General features: G+C 40.3%; 2 protein-coding genes across 5 annotated transcripts in view; one reads left to right on the plus strand and one right to left on the minus strand.

Annotated features, from left to right (window-relative positions):
- Positions 1-18,045, minus strand: part of DUS4L (dihydrouridine synthase 4 like) — a 36,915-nt gene extending 18,870 nt beyond the window's left edge. Inside the window, exons 1-8 of one of the 4 annotated variants that reach the window (XM_058022285.1) lie at positions 17,991-18,045; positions 17,403-17,537; positions 17,012-17,133; positions 13,582-13,699; positions 12,068-12,190; positions 10,477-10,744; positions 3,481-3,560; positions 96-196 (exon numbers count right to left, since the gene is read on the minus strand). In XM_058022285.1, the coding sequence (XP_057878268.1) occupies positions 96-196; positions 3,481-3,560; positions 10,477-10,744; positions 12,068-12,190; positions 13,582-13,699; positions 17,012-17,133; positions 17,403-17,512 (922 nt within the window). In that variant the 5' untranslated portion in view covers positions 17,513-17,537; positions 17,991-18,045. Of the gene's footprint in view, positions 1-95; positions 197-3,480; positions 3,561-7,686; positions 9,020-10,476; positions 10,745-12,067; positions 12,191-13,581; positions 13,700-17,011; positions 17,134-17,402; positions 17,596-17,715; positions 17,731-17,990 lie in introns of those variants that run through there. The other 3 variants (XM_058022281.1, XM_058022284.1, XM_058022282.1) reach the window with 3 other exon arrangements.
- Positions 18,041-21,213, plus strand: part of COG5 (component of oligomeric golgi complex 5) — a 173,638-nt gene continuing 170,465 nt past the window's right edge. Inside the window, exons 1-3 of the mRNA XM_058022274.1 lie at positions 18,041-18,144; positions 18,923-19,062; positions 20,054-20,111. Of these exons, the coding sequence (XP_057878257.1) occupies positions 18,090-18,144; positions 18,923-19,062; positions 20,054-20,111 (253 nt within the window). The 5' untranslated portion in view covers positions 18,041-18,089. The remainder of the gene's footprint in view (positions 18,145-18,922; positions 19,063-20,053; positions 20,112-21,213) is intronic.

Consider the following 21,213-nt stretch of genomic DNA (forward strand, 5'->3'; position numbering starts at 1 on the left):
ACACTAGGCTTGAATCCTTTCCATTAGTTTATTCATATAAACTCAGTGTACCAGGTTTCTTTTACCCATTTGTTAAGAAATTATCTAACACTTACCAAGAAACAAGACGATCAACAAAACTATTATTGTAAGGAACATCTTGTTCCAAAATACTGCCATTTTGCTCCATAGAGGAAACATAAAAATCTTCTGCCATCTGTAAAATAGAATTGTGTTATTCAAAAATAATTAAGCACTAAAAGAAGAGCATTATAACCCCACAGAAGAGAGCCTTGTTATTGATAAGGGACTTGTATAACGTCTCTGAACAGCTGCTTTAACTGCAATATAATTTAGGTATATGTTAACTTATCCAGTAATCTAACTTCTCTTTTTTTGTTGTTAATACTTGCAAATTTTTTGCATGATAGCAGATACTCCGCAGATGTGTTTTATTTTATACTTTGGCTTTCATACATTGTATTCAGTCCTGAATATAACAAGGGATAGGGTAAAGACTGTAAAACCACTTCCATTGTTTTTATTTTTTAACCACTAGTACCTCTATTAACTCTGAAGTACAAGGACTGTTATTACATTCTTACTCATAATGACAACAAAAAATACAAGTCTTGTGTTCATATTTTGTTAAGGCTGAAAATCTCTTTCCCAGGCATAAATTTGCTGGCTACAGAAGTGACTTCTGGTGAGGCCAACGGTGGTGTAGACTACTTCCTTTTTTTGAACAATTAGTTGTCTATCTGATATTGCTGCATGAAGGGCTGTAGCAGAAGTCACACTTGCAGCACAAACAAAGAGCATCTGATGTGCTCAAATGAACTGAAACAAGTGCTAACAGAGCACCTACTTGTCCTTTGCTGCAGGTTAGAATCAGTGCTACTGCACAAATGAAATAATACCTGGCCATGCCATAGGGATGTAACACAGACATACCACTCACCATCTGATTATAGGAGGTAAAATTTCCTACTTTTGTTAAGACTATTTATGCTTACCAGAGACCGTTCGCCCTCTAACAGTGGTTGGCAACCTACTATTAATTTAAATGAAACTGTAGCATCATCTCCTATAGCTCTTTCCAGCTCTCCATCAGGAAGAATTAAAATGTTTTTGCATTGTGCATGCAAAAATCTCATTGAAGTCTTCCAGCATAATCTGAATTCTTTATAGCAGACAGCCACAGTCTGTATCAAACAAAAAACTTACTCTGAGCTCAAGCAAAACCAATTCACTAACTCTTTAAACATGCAATTTTCCAAGCTCCACCCTGACCTTCAGTTCAGAAGTGATTGAGGTATGATCTTAGATAAACTACACTGCCAAGTTATAATCAGGCTAAAAATATAGATCTCTTTACTGGAAAATCTTCCTGTATTTTCACATTTATTTTCCCTCAACAAGAATTAACATTCACATCTACTAACATTGCTCTTGTTTTTGGTGACAAAAGTCATATAAATATAAAACTTCTGTACTATAATACTAGCCACCAGCTTAGTGTACTACACCTTGTAGAACAAATCTGATCTGTCTCTGTATATTGGCATTTTTATACTGTCAATTTACTTGTTCCCCAGGAACTTAAAAATTTGTTAGCAAATTTGAAAAAAAAAATTTAAAAAATGTGCACACACAAGAGAGAGAAGCAATCAGTTTGAAAACTGACAACCAAGTAAATCAAAATTTCCAAGAACAGCAGTTTCCCACCTGTCAGTAACCATGCATGCCTTACTGCTGACAGAACCAGCTCCCAGGCCACCGAGATGTGTCAGGCAGAGCTGCTGCCCCCTGGTACTGTCACAGCAGCTAAATCTGATTTTTAACCCCACAAAATTCCTGCAAGTTTTGTTAAGAAGTTAATTGCATATACCCCATAAAGGATAACGGGATTTCACTCTTTCAGAAACCCCTGTTCAGAGGAATAGCTGAATATGCTCCAAACAAAGCATACAAATCTATCCTTTCCATAGAATAAAAAGCACTGTGTTTAATATTTGAATAAATTTTGGTAAAGCTGCTCATTAGGAATTTGCTTTTCAGCCACAAACACTGGACTCTGTTTGCACCATAAGTGAAACATATTTCAGTACTCCCAAAGTATTCTGCTTGTGACATCAGCCTGCAGAAATTCTTGCAGCTAGTTTCCTCACATAAGCCATTAATAATCTGATGATTATGACTCCCGTAATACTCCTCTCCTCTTACATAGTTGCACTTTTGCTTAGAGAACAGTAAGAAATACAACAACTCAATAGTCTGTGTTGAAATGCTGAACTCCTTGCAAGTCAACTTGTAAAAAACCAGAGGCTGAATTAGATTTCAGAACAGTTTCCATTTCTCAAGCTGAGGACACATGCCTAATCATTGGTATCAGCTGTGGAGGAGCCAGTCATTTTCAAGACTCCTCCACAGGTTTAAGTAGTCAAACCCAGACTTTCCACAACAACTCTTGCTCCTTAACAGGATGGTAAATGCTACATCATTCTAAATACATCTAAAGATGCAGGAAACAGACATGCAACAGTTTTACAGAGCATTGGAGAGACAGCTTTAAAGTTTTGTTCTGCTTCTCGTTTTGGGGGGTTGTGGTTTCTCACTTTAAGACTCCTTCTTTTGTGGGTTTGGTTCCTCTTGGAAGACTTACTGATATCCTAAAAAGAAATCAGAAGTCTGCTTCTCTGCCTCCTGCAGAGAATCTAGCTTTATTTCCTGTAGGGAAATAATATTACCAAATTTGAAGAGCAACTTACAGGAAACAAGATAATGCTGTAAGTCAGGCCTCTGCAAACACTAAAGGTAATAAACTAATTTTGTTTCTTTCCCTTACTGTGTGCATTTATTTTACAAGAATTTATTATTTTCTTAATATTTGTGTTGTGTTCCAGAAGTAGTACTATTTTCTTAATCTATATGAGTTTTTATAGAGTTTTACAGGTCTTTATTCCAGTAGTCCTGAACCTTCTGCTTCAAACTCAACTCCAGTTTTTTTAAACAAGTGATCACAAATTTCTTGCAGCCGTTACACACAGTTTGCCGCTTGCTTTGAGTATCTGACGTCTTATCTCTTCAACACCCACAACGCCTAGCGTACACCAAAACATAAAACTGCACCTCACAAATCTGACAAACTGCTGAAAAAACCGCACTGTCCTCTCATTAATTACTGCCGGATGCCTTTCTCTACGCTGCCTGCTCCCCAGGCTTCTCTGGGAGAAGCCGTCTCACCTGCTGAGCAAAGCCGGGGGCTCCTCTGGGCACCCCGACCGCTGCCCCCGGATGAATCAGCACTGCGTAGAAATCGTAAAGCTCCTTAAGGAGCCTTGCGATTCCTGCAGCTCCTGACACTCGAGTCCCTAACAGCATTCCTTCGGCTTTGTTTACAACTAGTTCAGGATGCAGCAAAGCTCCGTGGTTATGAAAATAAACCCAAACTGGTGAGAAGCGCAAGCTGTGTTGCTCAGCACACCGAAGTCCTCCTACCTCAGCGGAGAAATGAACGGCAGGCAGAGCACGAGAATTACTCCGACTTCGCCATACAGGAAGGCAGCCACTGCCGTCCACTGGAAAGTCATCGTCCCGGCGGCCTGCGGAGGAACGGGCGGCTCTGACTTCCCCTCCCGAACGACCCCGGGGACAGGGAGATGGGCACCGGGACAGCCCGGGGCCGCGCCGGCCTGGCGGGCAGAGCCCCGCGGGCTCCTCCCGCCGCCTCCCGCCCCCCAGCGCTGCCGGCGCCACCCGTGCGGCCGCGGAGCCCCGGGGCCGTCTCATTCCCGCTGCCTCCCGCCCGGCCTGCCTCCGAACCTCGTCAGCGCCGGCACCCGGCGGAGCTGATGGCGGCCAGAGGGCGGGAGCGGGGCCTCACCGGCCGGGGCTACGGAAGCGCGGACCGGTCTCTCTGCCGGCACAGGGCGGGGCGGCCGGGGAACCGGGGTGTCGGTGCGCGCACGGTGCCGCCTCCGCCCTGCCCGGGGGATGTGGGCCGGGACGGGGCTGAGTGACACGGCGGGGGCGGCGCGGAGCTGCCGCCGGCCGGGCCGGGGAAAGGTGCGGGCGGGGGAGGGATGCAGAGTCCGAGTCCGGCCCGCTCCCCCCCAGCGCACAGGCCGCGTCCGGCCCGGCCCGGCCCGGCTGCCCGGGCACTCATCGGTGCCGCACCTCTGTTGGGAAACGCGTGGATCTACGCGCTGAGAAGGGTTCAAATGAGTATTATCTTTTTCCTGTCTAGGGAATTGGTTGTAAGCATTTTGCTGCGGAATGCTGCTGTGATCATCCCACCGCTCCATGACTCGAGCTTAATCGACTTGGGAGTTCAGCTCTGCTCTCCAACATTATCATGAGTTTCCAAAGTGCAATTAAAATACTACGTGTGTCCATCCATCCCCTCCTTCAAGTGTTACACGACATAAATGTATTAAGACCCAGTAAGTAGTTTTCTCAAGGAGTACAGGTCCAGCATTCATAAAGTCAGCACAAATAACAATCCAACAACAGTCTCAAACACGCTCCAACAGGCCTGTTTGGGCCTCATGAATAAAACAGAATTCCTTCAGAAAACCCTGTTCCATCCTACGGTCCTGCTCAATGTTTTTTATCTGCATACCAAGGCTCCAAGCACATTATTTCCATGCAATTCTCCTTCTTTGCTCCTATATAAGAAGGCCATGCTCTGATCACTTTTTCCTTTTGATCCTAACAGATGCTGAGGTGCTGTCAGTGCAAGAGGTTACCTTGTCTACCTGGGCATCACCAGCACTCTTTGACACAATTACTTGCTTTGGGGAATTCATTCCCAATTAAGTTCCATCAACATGAGACATAAAATGCTGTGAATAGTAGTTCTTTGTTACTCTAATTCACTGGAACTGACATGGGGTGGGAAGTTCTTGCATAAGCAGTTTTGAGCAGAGCTGTTTGCAGCTGCTCACAATCTGAAATTGTTTACTTAAAATTTCCCAGGTCTGCAGCCTGGGGATGGAGCCAGTGTGTCAACATTTTTCTAGTTGCTGCCAAGCAATGTCTGGATGAAAGGTTACATCCCAAATAATTGTTTATGCACAACAAATACTGGAGAGAGATATAAGGAGTCATTTCAATCCAATCTACACAGTAGGAATAGCCCCAGTTTTAAGTAGTATTTCTAACACATTTTCATAAACATACATTATCAGCACTATAGACAAAACACAACCTCTTAGAATGTTCTGGTTATTACATTTTAGCTATTGGCCTACAGCCAGTATACTTCACTGAAGCTGTTAAAATGTGAATAAAGACTTTCCTTTAATTACAGAGCAGTTTCCATTTCTGAGCTGCTTACTCACCTTTCCAGCACTGTAAGCTGCTCTCCCAGTAGCACAGCCTCATAATGGTAGGACTGTATTCACTTGTCCCTGATGCCAGAGACTTGGAGCCACTTTTTCACTTTAGGGGCTCCATAATATCTCAGAAAGGCTCACTATGAGTATGATTGCTGTGCACTTCCCTGCAGCTGATGCATGTTCCCCACCAACCCAAAATGAGATAGGAAGAAAAGAGAGGTCTCCTGCAAACCTCTGTGAGACCTCTCTTTTCCTGTTGAGTGCACTCTGCTGCTCCTGGAAGGAATTCTAACTGAAGCTGTAGAAGGGTTGTTCATCTAAGGCTGTCTCTCATATACTGAACCACCATATGATGAATATGATGCTATACTATATATATATATATATATATATATATATATATATATATATATATATATATATATATATATATAATGGCTGTCTGCTTTAGTGAAAAAAATTCACAAACCTTCAAGAATCACAGTTAAAAGGAATACCTCCCTCTTCCATTAGGGAAGTGACAAAGTATTCAGAAGCAGAAATAGGTAATGCTTGTATACTAACGGCTGGTTAGAAGAGTGAAATCAACTAATTCTCTTTTGAAACAAAAGGAAAGTTTAAACTTGTTCTGTTTTGGCTTCTGTGACAGCCTTATCATCACACACTGCTTTTGCCCAACCATCAACCCAAGAGATCTAAAAAGCCTAACAAAGGCAATAGAGAAAATGGAATTGTACAGGCTGTGTGCAAGTGCTGGGGTTACCGTAGCAAGATAAAAGTTGCAAAAGCATAGAGGTATTATGAGAATATGGTATTGTATGGCAGGGGCGTTTAACATAAAGAACAGGATCAGTTAAAGGAGCAAAGAACCTAAAATAGGAAACAAGGCTTTGGATATTATATTACTTGCTTTGTACTTATGCTACAACATTTAAAAACTAGGAAACAGAAAGACTGACCACCTGGTGACATTAAAAGTAACATATACAGCAGAAGGACTACATCCAGTGATTTTAACCTGGAAATTAGTATTTTTCCACATTCAAATATCTTATAATGAGAAATATGAACACATTGTAAAAACAACACTGGTAGCTGAATAACTCTCATCCTTAGCAATTTATGTATATTGGAACTGCGTGGTGTTCAAAGTATGGCTTAAAGACTCCAACTTTGCAGTTCATTCTATAGAAACACAGTGAAGTATGTTCAGATGCATACAAAATTCAGAATGGAAGGTGAACAATTCATTTCACCCTTGAAAAGGGATGATGAACTTCCGTTGACTTTTATGATACATAAAAGGCTAGATCAAGCACTCCATAATTACTACCAATATTAACAGCTACCTAGGTCTTGTACTTCAGGCAGAAATCTCTGTGATTAATCTCACACAGGCACAACAACTGCTGCCTTCAAAATCATCAAGTACTCAGTTCCTAAATAGGTCAAGGTATTTCCAGTCCTCTAAAATTCAATTTTCCCAATACTACAGAAAAAAAATAAAGCCTTTGTGTTGATTATATATAGTAAATCATCTCTGCTCCTTGAGGCTAATGGGAGTTTGCTACATATAGTAGTTGCTAGCCAAATCATAAAACTCTTAAGAAGATGGCAAAAAAGGGCTTAGTTAATACTTTCACAAATCCTTTTCTTCTACAATTGAGTTGCATAGTTTTACTTCAGAGGAGGTTGGGGGCATTTCAGAACTGAGGAGAACAGTATTGCAACATAATTGGATGAACTTCATACTGGAATTCTTGGTAGTACAAATTCCCTGGTCATGCAGTTGGGAAGTAAGAACTTTTGCTCTAAAACTGGGAGCTCATAATTTACATGATAAATATTAGTGGGGGAAAAGTGAAGTATTAGAAGTAGTATTAATTGTAGAGGACACTGCTGGGAATTTACCTGGAATGCTAAACAGAACTGTGCCCAACTAACATCAAGAAAATATTACAATCCAGAAGAGTGAAAAAATAGTTGTGTGAAGGAATGGACACACCAAAAATGGTTGCAGAGGTTGTCTCAATTGGCCTAGGAGAGCAAAGCATGTCTGTAGTTTTCCATTTGTTAGCACATTGGGAAGATGATCATATCAGAAGAGTTACGTAACTTTGCTGCCTTAAATAGTGAACTGGACCTGATGCCTTGGGTCATGCCTTTCAAACTTTTGTTTATATGCCTAAATCAGATATATTAATTATGAAAAAGAATCAAGTATTTTATGCTATTGCATTAAAAAAACAGTGATAATTTAAGATACCTGAACTATGAAAAGATTTGAGTAGCATCAAAAGCAAGCTTCCCTCCTCCAGATTGCTGTCCAATAAAAAAAATTACAACTGCATACAAAACCAAGTAATTTATTTATAAAATCTGGAAATATTCACATATATATTCATAGAACAATCACAGTCAGAAAACTCAGCAATTTTTGGTATGAATTTCTGTGTAAATGTATAAAGAAAAAAAATTATTTGATTACAAAGAATTGTACTGTATAGTTTTGTGAAATTTCCCTTGCAGAACACATGCAGCTGGTGTGTAATGTTATTATCTTGTTCTAATTTTCACTATTTCACCTCAATGTAATGATTCAAAGCCAAGTGGCTGTCATGCTTTGATAAGCAACATGCCAGCAGGCAGAAAGGACTGCAGGAGCCCCACTGAGAGAATCTGTCAGCTCTTCTTTGACCTAAAAAGTTCTGGTTTGGTAGATGATGGGGATTTAATCTTGTATACAATTATTCTGTGGTAGATAAAACCCCCTGAATTTAGTTAGATTAAACATGAAGTCTCGTAATTAGATTCAGCTAAGTTTGTACATAAACTATCTCTTCCTTTTTTCTTCTTTCCCTCTTCATTTTCCTTCTTCCTTCTTTCCATAATTGTTTATCTATTCTGTGTTTCTTTTGCTCTAAGAAGTATGGAATGTTTCTAAGTTATAAATAACAGAGTTTTAGGCTGCAAAAGAAACATCAAATTTAAAAAAGGATAGTATGATGGGCTTTAAGCTTATGTTATCTAAAGCAAAAACTTCTACAGCGGCTTCCTTTGTATTCTTTTGGTCCGAAATTACTGTCATTATCTATAAGTAGTCCTGATTTTAGGAGGTTTAATGTAAGAAAGGCCCTAGTTTTGTAATCATATTGCTGTGAGCAATTATCTGGTGAAAAATTAAATTACTGGGGCCTTACAATAATCAATCCTCTCTGTAGTAATGCATTGTAATAGAATTCCACATTTGTAGAATCCTGAATATTCTTTAGAGCGAAAAAAAGAGACATAAAAATATAAAGTATCATCCAAATAATAATGTTTTGCTGTGTTGAAAATACTTACACAATATACAAATATGGCTAAAAAGTAAAAACCCAATGAAAACTTTTACAGTTTATCGACAATTGCAAAATACAAGTTTTCATAGGACTAACATACTTTCATTTGCCCCAACCCATAATGGTCATTCAGATAATCTAGTACTGCTGAGGTACTTGATAAAACATTGAAAACTTTTTTTTCTTGTTTTGAAGTGATGCGCTCCATCATGTACATTAAGTGGTGGTGAAAACACGTAAAAGGAGTTCCGTGCTCAAGGGCGATGTCAACCCAGTCCTGGATGCACTGAAAAGGTGTCTCTTCATATCCTGCAAACATGGCTGGATTTGCCAAGAGTCCTCTAGCCACCATGACACCTTCAAATTGGAAATTAAAGCAGTAAGTTACATTCTAGTTTCAATTTTATGCTAAATCTTCCTGGGGAGTTTGTACAGCGCCCCTCAGGACACCCACCCAAAGCTTACAGATAGTAATGAGAGAACAACAGGGATGAGTATTACAGCTGTGTCAGAGAAATCCATTGAACAAGGCAAACCTCAGAGGATCTACAACACCTACCCACACATTCCAGAAATTCTGAAAGAAAACACAGGTCACAGAAGCATTTCTTCCCTTCTTTTGAAACTGCAACTAATTAGTACTTTCTTCTTATTAGTTACACACATTTATTGATTTGTAACATAAAATTATGATGGGAAGACAAAAGAGGACCAATAATTTTCTGTGCAACTCAGTCTATTCACTGTTCTTCTTCCACTAAGAGCTCAATGGCTCAATTAAGTACATTTTAGGACTCTTGGTCTGCGGTAAATCTTTCTGAACAAGCATGTAGTGTATTTGCAACTCTACTCCAATACTGTCAGACAAACCCATACAAGTTCTATTGTAATTTTTCTGTGATTAAGGGTTTCTAGTTTTCTGCACTATCAAGATATAATCTATCACACTCGGTCTTTTCTTAAAAAATAGGATGATCAAAACTGAAACATGTATTTTGTTATTGTCCATGACAGAAAAAACTGAATGCTTAGTATTTTGTTATTGTCCATGACAGAAAAAACTGAATGCTTAATATTTTTGCTACGGAACAAGGTCAGCTGGACTATGAGAACATTTTTTTTTGTATTATGCATTTCCTTTCTGCTCTGTATTTGGGGGGAAAGTCACTGTAAGCAGCATGGCAGCTCAGTTCAATTTCTGTTGTAGCTATTAAACAGCAACAGTGTCAGCAGAAACCTGCCACAGGTACTGCTCTCTTTCCTGTTTTTCTCTAGCTGGAAGACACAAAGTCTGTAGATACAGATTACCTTTCCAGAACATATACCAAATTTCCATACTGTCTTGAAATGACAGACAGTTGCAGGAATCTATTGTGAATTCTATGACTGAAATGAAAGTGCAATGCCTCACTATGTCCTTGAAGTTAACCATCTGCTTAACAATATATTCCTTTTCCACTGTGTACTTACTGTAGGAAATCTGCCCCCATGTGCAGGAAGTAAAGATTTCCAAGTGGAAGTTTACAGTTCTTTAGAATTATCAGCTCCATAAAGAGACAGAATGTCTGAAGGTCCCCCTGAACTCCACTACTTGAGTAATGAGATAGCATAATTAATTACAGAGCTTTTGTAATTTGCCTCAGAAATAATTATTTGTGGCTTTGAATAGCAGTGCCCTAGTGTTCTGATGATCACCAGTGATTCTGCTTATGAGTTTTTTAAGGCATCTAAAATACCCTCTTTCATTTGTCTCCTCAAGGAGAGAAAGCACTCAAATCATGTCCTACTTACATTCAAAGTAAATACCTTGAAACCTGGTAAGTGTACTTAGAAAACAGAGTATGTTTAATCTTACCATCTGCTTCTGTCAAGTGATGAACATTTTCAGCATCTTTTAAAGATTTAATGTCTCCATTAGCCACAATAGGTATAGACATGCTTTGTTTAATTATTTTAATTGCATCGTAATGTACAGGTTGATGCCTTTCTTCTATACTTCTCCCATGTACTGTAATCCATGAAACTCCAGCTGCTTCAGCTTTCTGACACAGGTCAACTGTTCTTTTTAAGTCCTCATGGATCCTAAAATTGCAAGGAATGAAAGCAGTAGGTAGTAAATTTCCTGGCCTATATAAAAAGCACTCCTCCATAAGGAGGAATTACCACAGATTTCCATAAATAACAGTATAAAGCCAATATTACAGTTGAAAAACAGTGTCTGATTTTTGAGCTGTTTTTAAGATATATGAGTTTAGTGTATGGAAACTGGTATTTAATTTAACATTTCCCACTTATATCACATCTCTGTAATATACATGGTAAATTTTATAAAGATTGAGCAAGGGTACCCAAAAAATCTAAAACCAAGGCCATGATTTTGCATATTTTGTGGGGAAAAAAATTGGGGGAAAAAAATCTAATTTATAATAGTCCCCCTTTCCAGAAGGACTGGAAACTGAGTTGCAACTTAAAAGACAAATAACAAAAGGCACGTAGGATATATGGCTAAATAATGCATCGAGAATGGTCATAGAATCATAGAATGGCTCACTGTGGAAGCAACCTTAACCATCATTCAGTTCCAATTCCCCTGCTATGGGGAGGTCCTGGATCTTCCACTAGACCAGGTTGCTCAGAGCTCATCCAACCTGGCCTTCCAAACTTCCAGGGATGGACATCCACAATTTCTCTGCGCAACCTGCTCCAGGGCTTTAGCACCTCCACAGTAAAGAATTTCTTCCTAATTTCTTTTAATCTAATCATGCCCTCTTTTAGCCTGAAGCCATTCCCTTTTGTCCTGTGACATCATGTCTTTGTACAAAGTCTGTCTCCATCTTTCTTGTTCACTCCCTTTAGGTACTGGAAGGCTGCTGTGAAGTCCCCCTGGAGCCTTCTATTCTCTGGGCTGCACACAAAGCAATGAAAAACAAGTCTACAGAAGTTTAGATGCTGATGTAGGGAAGCAGAATGTATTCCTTACAGTAGCTGTGGGACCAGTTCTCAGTTTTGTTACCCATCCCTTTATACTCAATTGCAACTGTGGCTCTGCTCTCTAATAGCTCACAAAGCAAATCCTTGTGATGATACAGATTGTGTACTGCTTTTCTTTTATAGAAGCCCTCATCTTTTAACTTGTACTTTCATGTAGCTTGGATTGCAAGAGAACTCTAGCTCACAGTATGTTATCTGGGTAAGTGGTCAAAGGCTGTGCTGGTTCTAAATTTTCTAATACTTGCCCTAGCCATTTGAGTCAAAAAATCTCAGCAGTCTTCACATGTTAGGAAGTTGCTATAATGTGTAGTATTGCATTAACAGAATTATAAATATTATTACTATTACACTAAATTCCTTAAGAAAAAAAGAGATTCTTCCATGTACCACAAAGAGCAGTTAAGTTAGACCTACCTTATTTTAATAGACACTGAAAATTTAGGGTTGTCGATCTGCCTCCGTACATGTTTCACCATATCTTTAACAAGCTCAGGTTTATTTATTAAGCAAGCGCCATAACCTTCTGACATTGCCCATCTTTAAAAGAAAAAGAACACTCATATTCTACATCTGAAGAAATGCAGATCAATATCAGTTACATACATCAGTTTCTTTCCTTATGACCTTCAGAATGTGAGGTTAAGTGAACAGAGATAGTACTGGCTGCAGATCAATTATTTGTTTGCAGTTTGGTACAGCTTTTAGATCCTGGTTCAGTCTCCACTGTGCTACCAGAACTTTGGACAAGTTACCAACTTCTTTAGGTTCAAAACAGACTCATAAGGAAAATAAATTAAAATTTAATCTACAGTGCATGCATAAAAGAAATAATTTGATATTTCCCCTTCCCCCGTCACAGATTTCTTTTAAATAGATGACAACTTCATATTGAAAAGGAGGATTTTTTGAAGTGCAAGTGAGGACATTATTTTAGTGATATTCTGGTCTCACTGTTTTGACTGGCAAGAATAACCTTTGCTTCCACATAACAGCAGCTGTTTTTAAAATAATTTTTCATATAGAGGCACATAAAGTACACCAACTTTGGTTATTTTGAAACTAATTTGCACAAGAAACAAACGATTCAAATGTAAGCATGCATTTTTGGCCTAAAAGGAACAGACAGTTCTACATACTTAACAGTAGTTAGCTTAAAAAAACCCCAATACTTCCATGCACAAGCCTCAGATCTCTCCAGAAGGGCTTTCTCAAATACTATAATTTTAGGTCAAGAAAACCTAATTAGAATAGAGAAACTGTAATATTATCTTTGACTTTCCTACATTTTTCAGATCTTTATTTAGAAAAAGACTGCCCGACACTCATGTAATAGATGGTTCTCAATGGAACCAGTTAGGAAGAATCTTACTATTCTATTTCACTGCCAAGACAAAATCTTTATCAATTTAAGTGAGAAGTACATCACTAATTCACTATACTTATAAATTTAATAAAAGATGGAAAAAATTATTTTCACTACTTTATCTGTATAATTTTATTTTAAAGACTATCCTTCACTTGCAGCAAGTTTGAGACATCATGGACTTGCCTCATTATTCTGGAAATTGCTTCATCATGATTCAAACCACTCTGCAAATTATTTGTAGCAAGCTCTTTTTGGTAGTGCACATTTAACAGTTGCTGAGAAGGGATGGACACTTCAGAGCCAACACTCAGTATCTCAGAAATTAAAAAAGGCAAGTTGGCAAATACATACAGTTTTCCCAATAGTCTCACCATGGTGACAGGCAGCTGGGAGCACTCAGAACAGTGCCTTACCACACAGACATTTCTGACAGGTTAAAAAGCTCTTACTCTCCTGAAATCTATTTTTAGGTTAAGATAGAAATTATGATGAAAAGGAAGACCAGCCTTCTTTAGTCTCTTAATTATTTCCCCATATTTACCCAGCTTGTTCAAACCTTTACCTCTGAGGACAGCCACAGTTTAGGTCTATTCCATCTGCAAAAGGACAGATGATACGGGCAGCATCACACAAAACCTGTGCTTCTTTAGCAGCAAACTGAACAATCAGTGGGTGATCACCTATGCCAATGAAAAGATATTTAGAGATTAAAAAATCCCCAGAAAATAAAAGTAACAGGTTCTAAATTTTGAATGCTATTTTTGTATATTATACAGCTGTCTGACCATGGTCCTGGCAACCAAGTATAGGTGACCCTGCATGAGCAGGGTGGCTGGATATCATGACCTACAGAGGTCCTTCCAAGCTCATATATTCTGTGATTCTGGAAGCCCTCAGTCACAAATAAGCAAAGGCAGCTGGCCAGGGGTTACTTACTAAGTGAGTATGTCTATTAACAGAGGTGGAAATTCAGACAAATATAGGTGTACTACACAGTTGATGGCTGAACATACACCTTCTGATTGACTGGTGAGTTGCTGACCTTTCACAAAGACCATCTATGAAACTAGGCATTCTCTAATTTTCAGCAGCCTTCACGCTTCCCCTCTTAGCCTGCCCCTTTGCTGTGCTGTCTGTCTTGCCAGGTCTGAAACTTGCTTACAGAACCAATCCTTCAGGAAAGAACTAAAACACCCACAAGCTTTGCCCTTCCTCATCCCTGCCCATCATTTTCCTTTTCTGTGCCAACGTGGCTGTTTTCTGTCCACAACGTGACACGCAGAATTGGAATGAGCACACGTGTGCAGGAGCAGCTCTAGCAGCTTTGTCTCTAGTGAGAAACCAAAGTGCCAGTGCCCCTCAGCTTGGGTCTGCTGAACTACTTGTGATTTACTAAGCCCCTGCAGAGAGCCAGATGGTCATTTGGAACATGAGTTCCTCTTTTACAGCTACTGCATTACATTAAAGGCATCTCAAATATCTCAAGCAGTCTCAGCACTCACTTTCCATGTAAACAATTGCTGTAGTTAAGAAGCAGCAGCGTGGTATCAGAGCACTGATGGAAAGAGATGATCCAACAAAGGCACAAAACAAGTGCACTTCTTGTACTGAAGAGACCACAAGTGCTTTCTAAACATTTTTCTGTTTTAGAGGAAAGTAAGTAGTTATTGAAATGGTGGAGATTAAGTAAGAAAGGCCACCACTACCCTCTCAATCAAGCTGAGGCACTTCCAAAAGTTACCTAAAAATCCAGCAAGCAAAAAAAACACCTGCACGTATATTTTTAAAAGTGTCCTTTTAATAGTGCTCTAGCTGAAGAGATTTATATTGTTATACCTAATATTTCAGAATAAGCCCACATGCCTAGTTTCTCTTTGTTGAGCATTAAGTAATATAAATACTGAGTCTAGCCACATAAATTTTTTTTAGCAGCAGCCACAAAGAACACCTACCTCTGAGAAATACAAAACAAAGAAACAGGAATGCAGAAGAAAATGCAAAACATAAATTGGAAATCTACCCCACTAATTAGAAGACAAAATCCCCAAACAGCCAGCAAGTTAGACATAAAACCACACAAAATATAAATGCCAATAATGTAAATACTATAATCTGGTTGAAGCATGAAGCAGAGTGTTTCACAGGCCTGTAAAATTAAGGACAGCACAAAGCAACTGAGTAGGAAAAGGATGTTGTTTACAACACTAAGACATTTCATCTCCTCTTTCCCTATCCCAGCACTCCCCAGAATACACTCCATATCTGACCTGTAGAACTTCAATGCCACCATACTTAGTGTAGATCAGAAGTGTAAGTAAATTCAAGGGGGGCAAACTAGTAACTGTGGTGCTTTGAACCATACATATTTGAGTCAGTTATGTTCTTACTCATTTATTTTTACATACAATGAGTTATTAATGGATTTTTTGTAGTTGCATTCCACTCATAAGAGAGTCTACCTGTGCTTTCCAATGTGTATTTTCTCTGTAATTGCTCTGTTCTATTTGAATAATGCACCATAATAGTGGGTGCATTACTACCATAACACATAGCCAATGCCAAAACAGTGAAATACACTTCCCTATTACACATACACTTACAAAAACACAAATTCTGTGGCCTGAATAGACTAAATCATCCCAATTTATAGACCCTACACTGATCTTACTTGCATGTTAGTGGTGCTTTTCATTCCTCCAGCTGCAGCCTATGCTCATGCATTCCTTGTCACACTGCTCTGCTGCAGCCACTTCACGCCAACAGATCTCTGTCGTTCTCGTCACCTCTTCCCACATACTTGAGATCTCTTTATAGCCATGACACTGTATAGGTCTCATACTTCTTATTATAGGGTCTGGTTATGTTTCTGTACCATGCCTGAAGCCTTGCTTCTCCCCCTCAACCCCAGCCATGCTTAAACCTCTGGTCTCTTTTGTGCTTTCTTATGCTCATTTCCTCAGTCATCCACGAACAGCCCCTTCCACCCTCCAGTCTGGCTAATATGAAACCCTTCTTCTTTTGTCAGTCCTTGACTCCACTGTATCAATGCCTGGTCTATTGCTTTTTTCACCTTTAGTAACACTCTTATTTTTGCTAGAGACTAGAAAATGTTCCTGGATGAGCTGAGTGTTTGTCTCTAAAACACACATGAAACAATTGCTAGAAAAAGAATCTTACTATCATCTTGGTACCTGGTCTAGCTGTGATGGAGTTACTTGTCAAATTTATTTCAAGTTCATTTACAGTAGCCTGTGTGGTGCTGCATTTTGGATTTTGTGATAAAACCAATGTTGATAATTCACAGCTGTTTTGGCTGTTGTTGCAAAGTACATGCACAGTGTCAAAATTTCCTGGTTTTCTCACTTTGCTTTCCCCTACCCCCAACAAACAGACTGGGGTGGGCAAGAAGTTTGCAGCAAAGTTATGACAGCTGACTCGAACAGAAACAAGGAGTATTCCATACTGTATAACATCAAGCTCAGCAAGGAAATTGGAATGATAGGGAAACAAAAAAAGTGGGTTGGGACAAGGAATTTTTGTTCCAGTGGTCCAGACCAGGCATTGGTCTGCTAGTAGGAAGTGATTGCCTTTGCATAACTTGTTTCTTTCCCTTTTTCTTCCCTTTACATATTAAGCTGCCTTTATTTTGACAAATGAATTTTTCTTTCATTTGCTTTTCCTATTCTCCCCCGTGTGCTGGGAGAATGAAGGAAGAATGAGTAAGTAGCTATGTGTGGTCAACCCTCACAGATATAAATCACTTTGGAGCCCTTGATTTCAGGCGGAGACAAGGTTTTCCACTATTTCATTTCACTCACTATCACTGGACTGTGCTTACTCTCACTAGATTATTTCTGTGTTTTTATAATCAGACAGTATACCAAAATTCTTAACTGATGTCAAGTTTTGTAACTCACTTCATTCACCTGGTCAATTTCACTTATGATCACAGAAAACATTCTGACAAGACAATGGTTTCTTAAAAACAATACCTTTGTTTGTTGTGAATTCGCTGTCTCTGGCTTTTGCAGATCTCACAAAATCAGCTGCTACTATCATTGGTGTATAACACAAATCACAACTGTACTTCCTAACCAAGGTTCTGAAAGCCAACCTGCAGACACATGAAGATTAAGAGGTAAATAGTTAAGGCATTTTTCTGATTAGCTACCCTAAAATGCTGTTCTAACATGCAGTATTGTGGGGATGTTCAAGTATTTTATGTGTAGAACTGTAATGAAAATATGTAAAATAAAACACGTCCCACATCTACCTCTCTTAAATAAAGGAGAAGAAGGTAATCACCCATTTTTAGTCATTATAAATTTGAGAAACAAGTTTCTAAACAGTGAAAATGACAGAGCTGACATGACAGTTACTTACTTTGAATAGCGGACCATAGGAGCACATATTTTTACAACTTGTCCAGAATGAAACAAATCCATGGGATCTTTTAGTTGGCATTCTTTAGTTTCTCTGATGTCATCAATCATGTATAACTAACAGTCCTTGCAGCATCTGGAAAAAACAAACAGCGTTTGAAACATTCGTCATTCAGCTACTTCTACGGGCGGCACTGCAGAGCAGCACAGTTTACACAGCACTGCCGTTCTGGTGAAGCGACCGGCCAGAGGCTGCTCCCCGCAGGGTGCCGGGGACAGCCCTCACGGCACGGCTCCCCGCGGCACAGCCTCACCCTGCACGGCCCCTCACGGCACGGCCTCATCCGGCACGGCCCATCCCGGCACGGCTCCCCCCTACACCACGGCCCATCCCGGCACGGCTTCCCCCGTCACAGCCTCACCCGGCACGGCCCCTCACGGCATGGCCCATTCGGGCACGGCTCCCCCAGGCACAGCCACCCCCTGCACCACGGCCTCTCACGACACAGCTCCCCCCAGCACAGCCCATTCGGGCACGGCTCCCCCCGGCCCGGTCCGGGCCGCGCTCGCTCCCGCCGGCCCCGCTCACCACGTGCCGGTGCCGCCGCCGCCCGCTCCGTCGCGCTCCTTCGCCATCATCGCCGTGCGCCGCGTCCGGGAGTGACGCGCGGGCTCCGGCACCGCCAGCATGGAGGAGGCGGGGGCCGCCCCCGCCCCGGCGCTCGCCGAGCTGCGGGTGGACGGTGAGGCGCGGCCGCGGGCTCGGGGGGCAGCGCCGGGCACAGCCCCGCCAGCACGACCGCCCCGGGGGCCCTCCGCGGCGGGCCAGAGAGAGTCCCCTGGGAGGGCGGCGGTGGGCCGGGCGGGCGGGGGAGCGAATGCCCCGGTGCGGCAGGGACCGCGATGGGTGCGCGGAGTCTGCGCTGGGGCTCGCTTGCTCCCAAAGGGAAAGAAATTGCATTGGAACATGAGGCGAAGGTGCTCGGTTGAGTTGAGAGTAGCTGTCTGGGAACTCTGGTCTTGGTTGATCCAGAGTTATAATTGCAGTGTTATTTCATAATTGTTTTATAAACTCACACTGTTGTCGAAATCCGCTGTGATTTCATGAAGTTTTGTCTCATGCTACTTGTCAATGATTTGCAGCTGACTCGTGTGTTTGGCTATGGGTACAGGCTCAACAGCTTCACTCTGGTTACACTGCAAAGTTTGAGAAAATAAAATATTGATACTTATTAGTGTATTCTGCTCAAGAGAAGGGTGTGGGGAATAAAGAAACATGTGACTTTATCACCATTTGCAAAAAAAAAAAAATCCCCAAAACAAACACGAACCTCAGTTACCGGTTCCAGACTTGTTTCTTATGATTGTGCCCTCTTCTGACGTTTGTACTGTGTGATGCAGAGAACATTTATTATTATGTTGAAGAAATTGACAGAGATCTGTACACTGCAGGGCTATAAGTATTATTTCATTCTTCCAAACCATGAAAATAAATCCCTAAAATCCTAAATCCTTTTTCAGAATGCTATGCTGACTTCTTCAGAGAAGACTTTGATGTGAAAGCTTACACTTCCCAGTCCATCCACCAGGCTGTGATAGCTGAGCAGTTGGCTAAACTTGCTCAAGGTATTAGTCAGTTGGATAAAGAACTGCATTTACAAGTAAGTTTAAAATGTACTTGTTATTCTGGGGTGATTGATATAAATTAGTCAGAAACTTAGTGTTCTTATAAGCTTGTAATTTGTGATATTGCCCAGTTCCTCTGCAAGCAGTTACTAAAGGTACAGCTTGCAGCTAAACTAGGAGTGAGTTTGGCAACTCAGTTAAGCCTACAGTCAGTACTCCTAGCAGGTAGCCATGTATTGTTTCAGGTTTTGTAGTCTTATCACTGTATTCTGTTTTACTCTTCCTGGTAAGAAGGAAAACTCTTTCCAAATGATTGTGTCAGCTCTCATAAACACTTGAGGCCATGTTCAGCATGGCATTGTGAGAAGATAGGGAGAGCTTGCACCTTTACATCATGTGCTGAAGAGTAGCATAAGCCCTGGGACTTACCTTTAGCTAGGCAGATAAAACCTATGTTAACATACCTCTACACCTTCAGAAAGGCTTTTGAGTTAAGATAGAAGAATTTTTCTATGCAGAAATCATAAATCCACAGTAGACATTGTAATGAGAACACTTGCTAAGTTTGTCTGTAGTTTCAGCACTTGCTTCTTCCCTCCCCCTGCCCCAGTTAGTAAATTCTTTGGGAACTAGTTTATATATGTCGTAAATAGAAAAAAAAAAGAATATACATTATTATTATGGTGTGATTAGTAAGTTCACATTTACAATTATTAAGTATCAAGATGTGTTGAAATGTGCTCTGCTGTCTCTAATTAAGATGTCAGCTCTGCTGCACATCTTAATTAATTTCTGGCCCTCTTCTCATTCTGAGCTTGCTGCTTTTGTGAGTTAAAACACCTTGTGTTCTTAGAATCCTTTCTCCTGTGAGAGGTACCTGCTTTTTCCTGTATCTGGCTGATGTAGGGGTGCTGATACTTAAATGCCTAATGTAGGAATGATTGTGATATATTTAATACTTTTTTCTTTTAGGCTCATGACCCCATTTTTCTCTATTGATTTCTATTTTGTTTTTTTTTTTTTAAGGTTGTTGCAAGACATGAAGATCTGTTGGCCCAAGCAACTGGAATTGAATCCCTAGAAGGTAAATATTGTTGTATTATGCTGGCTATCCTTACAGTGGAGGAAGCACTTTTAGGATCTGTGCAGGGAACTCATTCACTGCCAACTTTGGTCCCTAATGTTAAAGCTCCAGGTCTGATTTCTGAGGAGTAACATGTAGCAGCTTTTTTATTTTAGTTTTTTTTTCCTTACGTCAGTAGATGGAGCTCCAAGGAGAAGATTTGGCCGATACTTCTCTGGGGCAGCTTCTTCATGGGAAAATGTATTTTGATAATGTTCTGAGCAACTTTAACAATAAAGCCTTCTTTTACCTTTTAATATATTTTTCTAAATAAGCCTAGTTTTGCTGCAACATTGATAGGTCTCTGTTGCCATAAGCACCAATTTTCTGTTGCACGTGCATGTGTTGCATAGTTTGCACATCTTAACCAAACAGGCTATAACACATCATCTAAACCATGTTGAGATACTTTTTACTAGGGAAGGGCTCCTAAGTTAAATACATACCTTTGTTTTATTCTACTCTTTGAGATGTGGATTTTAACATAAACTGCTGATTTTCAAAGGCTTGCTTAGGAACTATTGACTGTATAGAAGATGGTTGCAGTATACTGTTCTCATGCCAGGAGCTCATTAAACCTGCCATTCTGCTCTTTGTCACTTTGCTGAGAGTGTCATATAGTTTGGTATTATGGTGTGGGTTTTGGTGCAGACAGTATCCTTAGTGTTTGGAGTTGCTTGGGTTCACTGTTTTGTGTCAGTAATTGCATATAGTTGTAAAATTAAAGAAATGGCTGTTTAATCTAGTAACAGTGGCTCCTGAATAACTTTTTAAACAGTTGGAGAATCAAGTATAAAAAACTGAAATATGTGTCATTCTCCAAATAAGAAGTAGACAGGAATGTGTGGTGAATCTTGTGACTGATAAATACCTCCCTGTAACAATCTTCAGCAATTTGTGCTCAGTGGAATTCTGTTTTCTGAAATGATGGTTGTTTCTGAAGGCATTTCTTCCTAAAATTGCTCTGAGGAAAGAATGATGTACTTCAAAACAACTATCAGTTAGGAAACATTTCTGTCAGGCAGGTGTGGTAAATAATGCATGTTTTACAACTAATTTGGCA

Source organism: Melospiza georgiana, chromosome 4 (assembly GCF_028018845.1).
Source record: "Melospiza georgiana isolate bMelGeo1 chromosome 4, bMelGeo1.pri, whole genome shotgun sequence".
NCBI classification, from domain to species: Eukaryota; Metazoa; Chordata; class Aves; order Passeriformes; family Passerellidae; genus Melospiza; species Melospiza georgiana.